Source organism: Podarcis cretensis (genome assembly GCF_951804945.1).
Source record: "Podarcis cretensis genome assembly, chromosome: 16".
Classification (NCBI taxonomy): Eukaryota; Metazoa; Chordata; class Lepidosauria; order Squamata; family Lacertidae; genus Podarcis; species Podarcis cretensis.
In genome coordinates, this window is record NC_137186.1 from 16,295,405 (window position 1) to 16,308,684 (window position 13,280).

A 13,280-nucleotide genomic window follows, 5' to 3' on the forward strand; every position below is an offset into this window, starting at 1 on the left:
AGGAGTTGACCCTGGAAGCTGCCACCATATTCCTGCGCACATATGCCCTCCTTTGAACCACGCTCGACTGAGAGGTGTGATGTCCTGGTCGGCTTTGGGGATCTGGATGATGCAGGGATCAACTGGACACCCCTAACATAACGGGATTTAGGGACCAGAAAAGTCCTGCCAAAAATAGTTTCCTTTTTAGTACCCTTTAGCTGCCCTTGGGCTGTTCTGTTGAACCACAATGCCCATCACCTTGGCATAGTGATAAACCAGAGTTGCTGGCTTATCATGGTGGCTTGGGAATGAGCTGTGCACATGGCTGGATCTCTCCTGTTCCTCCCCTCCCAGGGTTTGAACTGGAGGAACAAGCTAGGGAGGGTCGGTTAAGCATGGTTTCCTGTGGTGCCCCAATTCAGGATCAGGGCTTGTTTCTTCCCAGTGAGCCAGGATCCAGCAGCCAGCAGCAAACTATGTTTCAGGCTGGCAAGAGATTCTGGTTTCTTGGAAGAGAAACAGACCAGGATCCCAGGTGTGGATGCTGTCTCAAGCCAAGTTTCACAATGGCTCCCTGAATTTGCTCTTGTTCTTACACCAGCAAATGAGGGGCTGGGGCGCCTGCACCGAATGATGCTTCAGATGCCCCATAATCCATGATAAACCAGCAATCCTTATTTATTGTATTTTGTGACTTTGATATGACCCATTTTACGGGGAGGTATCAAGTTTTTTGTTGTTGCTTGTTTGTTTTTTTAAAATTAAATTTATAGACAGCTTCAAAGCATAAAGCCATCACAGTGGTGTACAGGGTAAAAACAGAATAAAACACTGAAACACAAGCTCTGGAAGCAGTAGAATCAATTCAACAAGCTCTTAAAACAACAAAAGCATTTAATCAAATATAAAATTGATCTTCCATAAATGATCAGGTCATACCACAGGGAAAGCCTTCCTGAACAAAAATGTCTTCAGTAGATGCCTAAACTTCATCATGCTGTGTGCCTGCCTCACTTCAGCTAGTAATTGATTCCCAGTTTCTAGTTCAGGCTAAGTGCCCATAGATAGATAGATAGATAGATAGATAGACAGACAGACAGACAGACAGACAAGACAGAAGTACTGTTTTTGGGGGCAGGAGGCAGGCAAGTGTGGAGGATTCCCTGGTCCTGAATGGGGTAACTGTGCCCCTGAAGGACCAGGTGCACAGCCTAGGAGTCATTTTGGACTCGCAGTTGTCCATGGAGGTGCAGGTCAATTCTGTGTCCAGGGCAGCTGTTTACCATCTCCATCTGGTATGCAGGCTGAGACCCTATCTGCCTGCAGAAAGTCTCGCCAGAGTGGTGCATGCTCTAGTTATCTCTCGCTTGGACTACTGCAATGCGCTCTGTGTGGGGCTACCAGAAACCACAACTAATCCAGAATGCAGCAGCTAGACTGGTGACTGGGAGCGGCCGCCGAGACCACATAACACCAGTCTTGAAAGACCTACATTAGCTCCCAGTACATTTCTGAGCACAATTCAAAGTGTTGCTGCTGACCTTTAAAGCCCTAAACGGCCTCAGTCCAGTATACCTGAAGGAGCATCTCCACCCACATCGTTCTGCCCGGACACTGAGGTCCAGCACCGAGGACTTTTTGGCGGTTCCCTCGCTGCGAGAAGCCAAGTTACAGGGAACCAGGCAGAGGGCCTTCTCGGTGGTGGCACCTGCCCTGTGGAATGCCCTCCCACCAGATGTCAAAGAGAAAAACAACTACCAAATTTTTTAGAGGACATCTGAAGGCAGCCCTGTTTAGGGAAGCTTTTAATGTTTGATGGACTATTGTATTTTAATGTTTTGTTGGAAGCTGCCCAGAGTGGCTGGGGAAATCCAGCCAGATGGGCAGGGTAAAAATAAAAAAATATTATTATTATTATTATTATTATTATTATTATTAGATAGATAGATACACATACATACATATATACATGCACACACACACACACGGCTGCACTGAGGCTGCCAGAAAACATACCACTGAGACTTGGTGCAGAATCCTAAGTGTGAAGATGGGATGGTGTGTAAGGCCTCACTGGTCATCTTGGTGCTACCAGGTCAAAGGCCTCTGCCACAAGTAGGATACCATCAGGTGCCATGCCCATCCATATCTTGGCTTAATGTGGATGGTGCCCCCCTAGTGCCCCTTTTAATTCCCCCTCATCCATGTGGTGTTCTGCTCCTGTTACTACCGCCCCACATATTTTCCTCCCTAAAGCTGGAGGTTGCCTTTGCTCTGAAAATCCAAATTGGAGAGCTACATCAATTGCATAGGGCACTGTTTTCCAAAGTGTAGGTTTCAAAGGCTACACGGCATTAAAAATATATATTTTACTTCATCATACTTATATTTACCTGCAGAAAACAATTCAAAGATAAAACAGTATTATTAAAACTACCCCCAAATTATCTTTTACCGAGAAGGGGGATGTTGGTAAGACTAAAGGGGTACGTGATTATTGTAAGTTTGGGAAACAATGGCACAGGGACTCTCCAGAATTAGGGGAGAGAAAGTGTGGGACAGCAGCAGTTGGAGGGGAACCCCACACAGACATGGAGGAATTAAGGGGCTCACCATCCACATTGAGCTGAGTTATGGATAGCACCCTTTATGCAGGAAGTCAGCCCTATTGGAGGAAATATAGTATTTCTCTGGATAATAACCAGGTGTGGTTTTGGGTGACTCTCCAGGATAGGGGAGGAGAACACCCTTGGTCAGGTGTTGTTCTGGCTCCGGCTATTCTCAACCCCAGCCTGCATAGCCAGGGAGCTATAAATGAAGGATATCTGTGAGATCCTGAAGGATGGGGGCCTCAGGAGTGAGCTGCCACCCTGGCACATGTAACTTAGCAGATGGTTGCAATTGTTTTAGATGGATTAACTTTAGTTTTATGTTCGAATGTTTCCTTGTTTGTTTTCCAAATATGTCAGTGGCCCTGGGATATCTCTCATGATGGAAATCTCATAAATAGTGTCCTCTTTTGTTGTGTAACAAAGCCAGAGGCTCCCCTCTATAACTGTCCTGGCGTTCCAGGGGCACCAGCTGCAGGAGGGCTTGGGGCTTCCTCTGCTGGTGGGCCTTCCCCGGGCAGCAGCGTCAAGCGGCCAAGAAGCCACCATTTTAAGTTTTGCTCCATGCCCCAGTGTTGCTCAAGGGCATTATGGGAAATTTAAAATGGCAGCTGCCCAAACCTGTCCAACCAGCATTGCAGGGGAGGCCCAGGGCAAGAGGCTGTCATGCAGGAGCCCTGCTAGGGGCTGGGGCTCCAGCAGGCCCCTACCCCACCCCACAAGGATCCTCAAAATTCTAGGCCCCTGGAGTTGGATATTCTTTTGCTAGGGGTGCTTGTTCCCTCTTTGACCTTGGAAGCGACAGTAAACCAGGTTCAGAGCTGTAGGGTTGGCATGAAGAGATTACAGAGGGGGAAAGAGCCACTTCCATGTACAGGGTGTCAGGGTCACATCCGCCACCAGGTGTTTAAAACACTATGATACCGCTTTAAATAGTAATGGCTTCTTCCCCCAAAGAATCATGGGAACTGTAGTTTGTTATGAGCGCTGATAATTGTTAGGAGTCCCCCTTCATTTCCCTCACAGAGCTCCAATTCCCAGAGTGGTTTAACAGTCAATCCCTCTGCACAGGGAACTCTGGGAAACAACTCCTCCCAGGATTCTTTGCAGGAAGATATTATTCATTTTCCCCCCATTGCATTTATATACTGCCTTCAAAGCCACCCAATATGGTTTACAATTTTAAAGTACCACAGCAAATGATAAATAACATTTAAAATGGAGAAGGAGGGACAGTCCGACTGGAGCAGGTCCTGATTTTGTCGGGGATGCTCTTCACAATCGATACTAATGATTGGTGTTTAGGGTTTAATTAGGTATTAATAATGATAATAGTAATAATTAGAAACAGACAATGTATTTAAAAACGCAAACAACAACACAGCCGATGAAAAGTTCCCAAAGAAGAAGAGCAGGGCCAAAAATAATAATAAAAAAGCGAAACACCAGATCAGGTAGTTAGCCAGACCTTCAGAACTATGTATTTATTTTTGCTGGTTTTGAAACATCGCCAGAATGGAAGCCAAATGAATTTCCTGGGGCAGGGAATTTGCGAGCTGTTCCTGGATTGCTGAGGGCACATGTGTCACTATGTTCTTCCACTCCAGGGATGGGCCATATGACTCAGCAGCCCTTGGGCCCAATTCAGAAAATCCCCTGTAAGCCATGAGTTCATACATCTGGCGAGATCGATCTGTTCCTCTTCCTGCAGTTTGCTGAACTGGGGGAGGGATGGCAGAAAAGGGGGGCTTCAGCCCTACCTACTGCTGCCAAAAGGCCCTCAACAGACTGTTCTGGAGGGGATGTGGCTCTCAAGAGAGAAAAAATTGTCCATTCCTGCTCTTTTACTGTCTGGATAGCTCAGGTTGTCACCAAGGGCAGCCCCGTGAATGCTTGTTTTGCAGCAGTCTAACTTGAAGGTTGTGAAGGAAGGAATGGTGGTTGCTGGTTTCACAAAGAAAGAGTAGCAGCCACCCTCCTCCAAATTTATTTGAATGCATTTGTGCCCCACTCCCCCAGAGCTCAATGTGACCTTTGTGGCCAACTGAGATTTTGAATCCAGGTACCCCAAGCCCAGCCCATTCTCCACAATGATAGACAGGTGTCAGGAGCCGTTGAAAAGCATTTCAGTATTCTAGCCCCAGTGCTAGATGCAGCAGGTTAGGGATGGAGCTCCATGGCAGGTCACCTTCCTGGTATGTAGAAGAGCACACTTAATTAGAAGGGGGCACAAGGGTCATCTAGTCCAACCCCCTGCAAGGTGGGACTCCTTTGCCCAATGTGAGGCTTGAACCCACAACCCTGACATTAAGAGACTCTACCAACTGATCTATCCCAGCTGTCAAAACTCCATGGAGTGAAACATAAAATTCACCAGCGTGGATGCCCCCAGAGTGTACTATCCTCTCATTACAGAGCTGTGCTACTGATCTTTTAAACACCTCTTTCAGACATTTTGTTAAGGATTTGCCTCAGACAGGAGAACCCAGATATATTGATGTTGTGGTCTAATGTTGGGTGGTTTTGGCTAATCTGCCTTTCAGAATGATCTTTTGCATTTCTGCCATTGTTTGTGTTTAGTTCTGATTGGTGTTGTTGCTTGTATCATCAGGGTGTAGGTGGGCTACCACATTCTCAAAGGCGGCCATCATGGCCAATGGTCAGGGATGCTGGGACTTGTGGTTCAGCAATAGCCAGAGAGCCACCTTTCCCCTTTGGGGAAACCCAAAGGCAGCATATCAGTGCTTTAGCAAGAAAACCCACTGATCATAGAATTGTAGAATTGGAAGGGGGACCAAAGAGTCATTGAGTCCAACCCCCTGCAGTGCAGGAATCACATGCTCCTCCCTTGCTGTCTGTTCCTGCCAGCCCAGAGCAGGGACTGGGCCAGTGATCCTCCTGCTACCCCAGCAAGGGAACAGCTCAGCTATCCTGAGGCCTGGCTGGGGGAAGGGCCGTAGCTCAGAGGTAGAGTTTCTGCTTTGCATGTGGAAGGTCCCACGTTGAATCCCTGCTGGCATCTCTCAAGTAGGACTGGCAGAGAATCATAGAGTTGGAAGGATCATGTAGTCCAGCGGTTCTCAACCTGTGGATCCCCAGGTGTTGTTGGACTACAACTCCCGTCATCCCTAGCTAGCAAGGCCAGAGCTCAGGGATGATGGGAGTTGTAATCCAACAACAACTAGAGACCCACAGATTGAGAACCGATGAATTCTAGTCCAATCCTCTGCAATGCAGGAATATGCAGCTGTCCCATATGGGGATCGAACCCACAACCTTGGCATTATCAGCACCATGCTCTAACCAGCTGCGCTATCCACTTGGGCAGGCATAGGCAAACTCGGCCCTCCAGATGTTTTGGGACTACAACTCCCATGATCCCTAGCTAACAGGACCAGTGGTCAGGGATGATGGGAATTGTAGTCCCAAAACATCTGGAGGGCCGAGTTTGCCTATGCCTGCACTTGGGGATAAAGAGATCTGCGTTTGAAGCCATGTTTCAGCTATCCAAGGTCACTCTAGTATCATAGAATTGTAAGGTACCACAAGGGTCATCTAGTCCCTGCAATGCAGGCATTGTTTGCCCAACATGGGGCTCAAACCCAATCCTGCTTGAAACGCTGGAGAGCTGCTGCCAGCCAGTGTAGACAATATTGAGCTAGAGGGACCTCATGGTCTGACTCAGCATAAGGCGGCTTTCTATGTTCCTTTGTAAGGCTTGGTGAGGCACCTGCCTCCCGCTCTGAGCTCCGACACCTTAAGATGTGCAGGCTGGGAGTTTCTATGGCAGCCCCTGCGAGCCCTGCCTTTTGCTGGAGCCCAGCAGGTCTGGATCCAGAGAACATCATAGTGCTTGGTTCCTCCTCCCAGGTAGGGAGAGGTGGCCTCTGCCTGCCAAGGAAGCACAGTGTGTCCATTGCTCCTTTGACAGAGTTACAACATCGCCAGGGGGTCCTATGAGGAACCACTGACATCCCATGACATTACAGTCTCCAGGGGGGCATTAACTTCCACTCCCTGTCCCTTTGGGGGGCAGATTGTCACTTGCATACAACACCCTGCTTGTGAAATTTGCACTGGCTGCCAATTTGCTGCAGGGCCAAGTTCAAGGGGTTGGTAGTAACACAATACAGCTTAGGACCACGTTACTGGAAGTTCCACCTTTTCCCTTATACACGCAGTGAGTCATTGCCTTCTGCTGGAGAGCTTCTCCTTCAAATCCCCAGAATATCAGAAGCCCATTCCCCAGTGACTTGGAGCAGGGCTTTTAGTGTGGCTGCCCCTGTTCTGGGTAAGAGCATCCCTGCTGAGATACAACAGGCGCCCACAACCTGCACTTTCCAGAAACAATTGAAAATGTTTTTGTTCCAACAAGCTTTCAAAGCTGGATGGCGATGGTCTCTGCCAAGGGTTTCTACTTTGCCTGCTGTTTACCTGCTGTTATTTTCTGTGTTTTTAACTTATTTTGTACATTGCTTTGAGAATGTGTGGCAGGTGATTAAATAATAAATAAAGAAATACTTGCATTCTCCATCCTCCCCACCAAAAAGCATTTTGTTTGCTTTTTCCTGAAAAACTGGGGGATGGGGGGATGGATGGTGAAATATTTTCTTTTAGATTGATGAACAAAACCTTTAAGATGAGGTGTTTGTATATTTAGTCCCCCAAAATGATTTCTAAAATTGTTTTAACAGGAAGACTTTCATGTAAGACTGTGTACTGTATCAGCTCATTACAATTCATGTGCACTGAGGTCATGCAAGCTTGTAGCTGAGGATTCAGCTCCCAAATGCAAGATGCATTTCTGCCTCTTGACCATTGTCGCAAGGGGAGGAAGAAGGACCCAGTGCCTTCTCTGCTTTTGGCCTTCCTCTTGTAAACATGGTTGGTGGATCTCTTTCGGCCCTCTTGACTAGGCCTCAAATGTCTGAGGGTGGCAGAAAGGCTCAGAGCAACACAATTGTGTTGCCATCCAACTCACGCTGTTGCAGATTCTGTTGGGCCCAAGATTCAAAGGCAAGGATTGTCCATGACGATAGCACTGACCCAATAACAAAACAAGCAGCACACTTTGGGCTTGATGTTGGACAGATACATTCCAGTGTTGCAGAGAGCAGAATATCTTCAGGCTGAGGAAGGCAGTCTGGGATTCTGCCAAACATATCCCTCTTGCAACATGAGGGCAAAGCCTTTCCACAACAACACAGCCTCTGTCTCCTTTTGCTTCTTACCTACTTCAGATTGCTCCATCTTCTGCGTCATGTTGAAAGAAACTGGTCCAAGTTTGGAAATATAACAAATCAAGTAAATTATAATTTACTCGCCCTTCACCCTAATGTTCCAGAGCTGGTGACAACTATTAAAACACAACGATGAAAAAGTTGAAAACAAACGTACAATCGCAGGAATAAATAAGCTGGCATGCGAAAGGATAGAAGCTTGTTTCAGTCTGGGCAAACCTTCAGTTTTGAGAAGTCCATGGAGAATGTGATGGTGACAAATATGAAGTAACTGAAACAGAGAGTGAGTGATAGCTAAGAGAAAGAGACTGAATAAATTTCCTGTAGAGTTCACAGAATTTTGTTCCCACTCCTCTCTTTTTTCCAGCTCTATTTATTTATTTACTTATTTGTTAACTTTCCATACTGCCCTTCATCCGAGAATCACAGGGTGGTTTACAATATAATAACACAAAAATACATATCATAGTACCAAACAAAACAATAGCCCCCAGTTTAAAACACCATATATTGTGGGAAAGCGAGAGTGCTTTATGTCTACTTGACACTGTGGAGGACTTGAAGGAAACAATAATTCTCAGAATATTCAATAGTTTGTTTTACTAGAATGTGAGAATGTGGACAGATTCTGCTTTTACTGTTTTTTGCTGGCTCCTCATAAACTGGCAAAACCAAAGAGATGCCAAAGAAGTTCCTTTATGGTACAACAGCTTGTTGCTCCATTAACAACAAAAACTTACAAATTCAGTTTGTAATTATTGTCTGTAGAAACTGTATAGTACTTTTGATAAACCAGACACGATACTTATTTGGTAAACCAAATTATGCACAATATGGTTTATGTGAACGAAGTGACTGTTGATATTTAGAGAATGCTAGAAAATGGTACTGAATATTATTATGCATTATTTTTTAATTCCCCAAATCCCAGTCGTCGTCCCCTGAAAACGCCGGGTGGGGAAACAACAGTCCTTCCCCTCTCCCCATGGCTTCAAACATTTGGGAGATTTTAAATCTCTATCCCTTTGGTTACATATATTATAAATAATTATAATAACTATTGTAGCTTGTTGTTTGTAGAAGGGGGGAGGGCGAAGCCAACTTGCAGCACCAGATGCCACTACAGCTTACCTGAGTGGGGCAGGGCAGTGGCACATTTGGGGTGGTGTCGGGGGCCTGGCAGAGCCAATCTGGTGCCCCTGCCTCGCTGCCTCAGCTTCACCCAGGTAAGCCGGTAGTGCCAGTGTTGAGAGGGCGGCTCTGTGGCTCCACTACACAGGCCGCTCTGAGATTGTCATCGGCCACCCCAATCTCTGCCGAGCAGTGTGCCAAGATTCCAGGGGTTTGTGTTCCTTTAGAGTTACCAGCTGCCCTGTATAATACAAGATTGCCCCGTATTTCAATATAAAACGCTATGTCCTATATTGATAACAGTTTTGTCCTTTTATTTCAGATCTTTTTATCTTTCTCTGTCTCTGCCAAGTTAGGGATCCTCTCCAAATGCATGTGTGTGAAAGGGCATGCATTTAAGCTCTGGGTAGCCAAGCACAGACAGATTTGCAAACTCTTGTGTATGTCTGCATGCACATGCATGTGTGACAAATTCAAGAGGGGCCATCCTGTCAGGCTGCAGTAGATTGTAATGGATTGCTTTGAAGTCACTTCAGTACCGGATATTTTGTGTGTGTGTGTGTGTGTGAAATTGTCCACCAACCACCCAGCCCCATCCTGTATTTTGCCAGTGCCAAGGTGGCAACCCTAGGCATAGTGGAGTCTGTGGTTTATTTGCACATATTTACACTTGAGTTTTGGTGGAGGGATTGCAGAATATTATACCCCAGGAGCATCTCTTGTTGCTCTCCTGATAGCTTCAGCAAACGGGTCCAGAGCAGAAGCCAGCCATGCTCCCCGGTCTCTGTGTGCAGCCTCTCCCAGCCAGCCCAGCCTCTCCCTGCCCCCATTTTCAAACCTCTCTTTAAAAACACCACAGCTTTCCTTCGGTTTACATCACCACCCACTGTCCACTTGGAACTCCCCCCTCCCAGCTTACACTGAAATCCTATACCTGCTCTTTGTCTCTGTTCACCATCCCCTCATGGGAGGAAGGGCTCACACTCCTCTGTTGCCTGGCACAGGGTAACTGCCCGTGTCGGTCGACCATTCCCTTCCTTTGAACTACATTATGGTTCTTCTTCCCAGGCGATTCCTGCCCAGGAAACTGATTCAGCCTGCATTTTTACACTGTTGAGTTGTCTCACACCCAGGTGAAGACTTTCAGGCATTTAGTAATTGCCTACATTCACTAACTCTAGAAATTATTGGGTGGCGGTGGGGGGGGGGGGAAGAAACCTGGTACCCAGTACTTTGAAGGATGCCTGCATGCATCCCAGCTCATATCACTATTTATAGCTGGCCAGCATTGAGCCAGCATTTTCTATAGCCACAGTTAGCACAAACTGGTTTGCAACCCTGGTCCTAAACGGGTTTGCAAAGGGTGAGTTGGGCAAACTGTAGTCAGCACGACTTAACAATAACCAGAATTAGCTCTGAAATGGAGGGCAGGGCGGGGAAGCAAGGTCTCAGGTGGCTCCCCCAGTAGAGCCAGTTTGACCTCTGGGCACATATAAGCACATTGATTGTGTTTATTTGTATGGCCCCTTTCCAGGGTGCCTGTGCTGTGCCCAAAGTGACTTGTGGCAAGCATTCATATTCTCAAAATACAAAGTGTGTGTGTGAGTGGTGGTGGTGGTGGGGAGAAGTCACAGAATCATAGAACTGTAGAGTTGGAAGGGACCCTCAAGGATCATCTAGCCCAGACAACCTCCGTTGAAAAGCCTCCACTACCTCCTATCCACCACTGAGCGGCTCTTACCACTAGGAAGTTCTTAACTGCTGCCGAAATAATAGAATAAAGAGTTGGGTGTGACCTTGGAGGTCATTTGGTTCAGCTGCTTGGTCAATGTAGAGTCTACTGTGCAGGATGTCAGCACAGCATCCCTGACAGGTGGCTGCCTCTTCTTAAATGCTGTTCCTGCTCCTACTACTAAGCCATTTGAAACATTTGGAAAGGGGGGGAGGAGTGAGTGTGTGTTTACCTGCAGCCATCTTATCCCAGAAGTCTAATTTTGGAACGGATCATTCTTCTGTTGCACTCTGGGAGGTTCAGCCGGTCATTGGTGTCCAGGCACGTGTGGGGCTGATGCGCTGTGCATGGGGTGGGTCGGGGGGCTTCTGGCCTATCTTCCCTAATGCTGTGGTTCTGCTTCTCCAGTAGGGTCCCTACTGTACTCGGAAGGGGGGGCTGGGAGAGGAGCCAGTGAGGTGCACCAGACATCAAAAGGTCAGTGTAAACCCTCCCTTTCCTCCTTTCCCCAACCTCAAAGCCTCTGTGTGCCTGCAGCTGAATTAGGAGTGCAAATTAGGTTAAATGGGTCCTCTTTGCTTGGCTTACCTTATTTACGTTGCCATAGAGTATGCAGGCTTTTGGCATTAGCATAAGTGGAAGTGACTGGGAAACAGTGGCAATTCTTGTTCCCTTAAGGCCAATATTGCTAATTGGGGCTTTGCTTCCTAGTAACGTGGGCTTGCTGATCAGCAGGTCGGCGGTTCGAATCCCCGTGACGGGGTGAGCTCCCGTTGCTCGGTCCCTGCTCCTGCCAACCTAGCAGTTCAAAAGCACGTCAAAGTGCAAGTACAGTGGTGCCCCGCAAGACGAATGCCTCGCAAGACGGAAAACCTGCTAGATGAAAGGATTTTCCATTTTGGAGATGCTTTGCAAAACGAATTTCCTATGGGCTTGCTTCGCAAGACGAAAATGTCTTGCGAGTTCCTGCGGGGTTTCCCCCCCCCCCCTTTTTCTAAGCCGCGAAGCCGCTTATCTGCTTATCCGCTAAGCCGATAAGCCGCTAAAAGCCGCTAATAGCGCTAATAGCAAGACGAAAAACCGCTAGACGAAGAGACTCGCGGAATGGATTAATTTTGTCTTGTGAGGCACCATTGTAGATAAATAGGTACCACTCCGGTGGGAAGGTAAACGGCGTTTCCATGCACTGCTCTGGTTCGCCAGAAGCGGCCTAGTCATGCTGGCCACATGACCTGGAAACTGTACGCCAGCTCCCTCGGCCAATAAAGTGAGATTAGCGCCGCAACCCCGGAGTTGGTCACAACGGTACCTAATGGTCAGAGGTCCCTTTACTTAAAATGACTGAAGAGTTTGGTGAAACCCAGAAGCTTGCTTTTGCCCACAGCCACTTAAGTTGTCCCACATTCAGCAGCTCTGTTGCTGCCTGCCCTTTGGCACCTAGGCATCCACCACTGTCTGCTAAAGCCTTTGCCAATGTGCTGCCCCTCCAGATGTTTTGGACTACCCATCAGCGACCCATAACACCTGGAGGGGCACCAGGTGGGAAAAGCTGCAGTGCTGGAGCCATTGAATGTGCTTCATAATGATCGGGACTTTTGGTTTCCACATTGCTTGTTTGACGCCACCCAAGTCTCACAGCCCAAGTCGCCCATGAAATGACATTGTGGTGCTGATCCCCTTTAGCTAGAACTGTGAAATGGTGGGTGGCAATCAGAATGAAAGTAAATCCCACTGTGTGCATTGGAGCCTATTCCAAGGAAATTGCACCCAGGGCTGCAGCCTTAAGCTTCGGTACTCTTTCCTACAAAAGTCTGGGAGGAGAGAATTTCAAGCACTGAATAATTTGCTATAGGTACCTATTATTAATATTATTATTATTAAATCTTATGTAGATTGATGCAATTCTTTAAAATTTGCCACTGCTAATGTGGCTGGAGAAGGGCCCACTGCTTGAGGGAACTCCTGGGGTTTGCAGAAGTTTTACTGGCGCTGTGGGTTAAAGCCTCAGCGCCTAGGGCTTGCCGATCGAAAGGTCGGCGGTTCGAATCCCTGCGGCGGGGTGCGCTCCCGCTGCTCGGTCCCAGCGCCTGCCAACCTAGCAGTTCGAAAGCACCTCCGGGTGCAAGTAGATAAATAGGGACCGCTTACCAGCGGGAAGGTAAACGGCGTTTCCGTGTGCGGCTCTGGCTCTGGCTCTGGCTCTGGCTCTGGCTCTGGCTCTGGCTCTGGCTCTGGCTCTGGCTCTGGCTCTGGCCAGAGCAGCGATGTCACGCTGGCCACGTGACCCGGAAGTGTCTCCGGACAGCGCTGGCCCCTGGCCTCTTAAGTGAGATGGGCGCACAACCCCAGAGTCTGTCAAGACTGGCCCGTACAGGCAGGGGTACCTTTACCTTTACCTTAATGTGGCTGGAGAAGGGCCCACTGCTTGAGGGAACTCCTGGGGTTTGCAGAAGTTTTACAAAAATATACTTAGTGTGCATTATAACTTAAAATAAAATAAAAAAGCCCAGTGACAACTGAGCATGTTCAGTGGTCGTGGCATGCTAACTTAGGGTCCGTACGTGCTGAGTGATAATATGCATTCAG

General features: G+C 47.6%; 1 protein-coding gene across 23 annotated transcripts in view; it reads left to right on the forward strand.

Annotated features, from left to right (window-relative positions):
* Positions 1-13,280, forward strand: part of NRXN2 (neurexin 2) — a 292,189-nt gene that overhangs the window by 54,055 nt on the left and 224,854 nt on the right. For 16 of the 23 annotated variants that reach the window (XM_079956317.1, XM_079956316.1, XM_079956322.1 and 13 more), the window contains one exon: positions 11,103-11,171. The exons of 4 other annotated variants lie outside the window; for them this stretch is intronic. In XM_079956317.1, coding sequence (XP_079812443.1) covers positions 11,103-11,171 — 69 coding nt within the window. The remainder of the gene's footprint in view (positions 1-11,102; positions 11,172-13,280) is intronic. 3 more of the 23 variants (XM_079956320.1, XM_079956319.1, XM_079956332.1) reach the window with 1 other exon arrangement.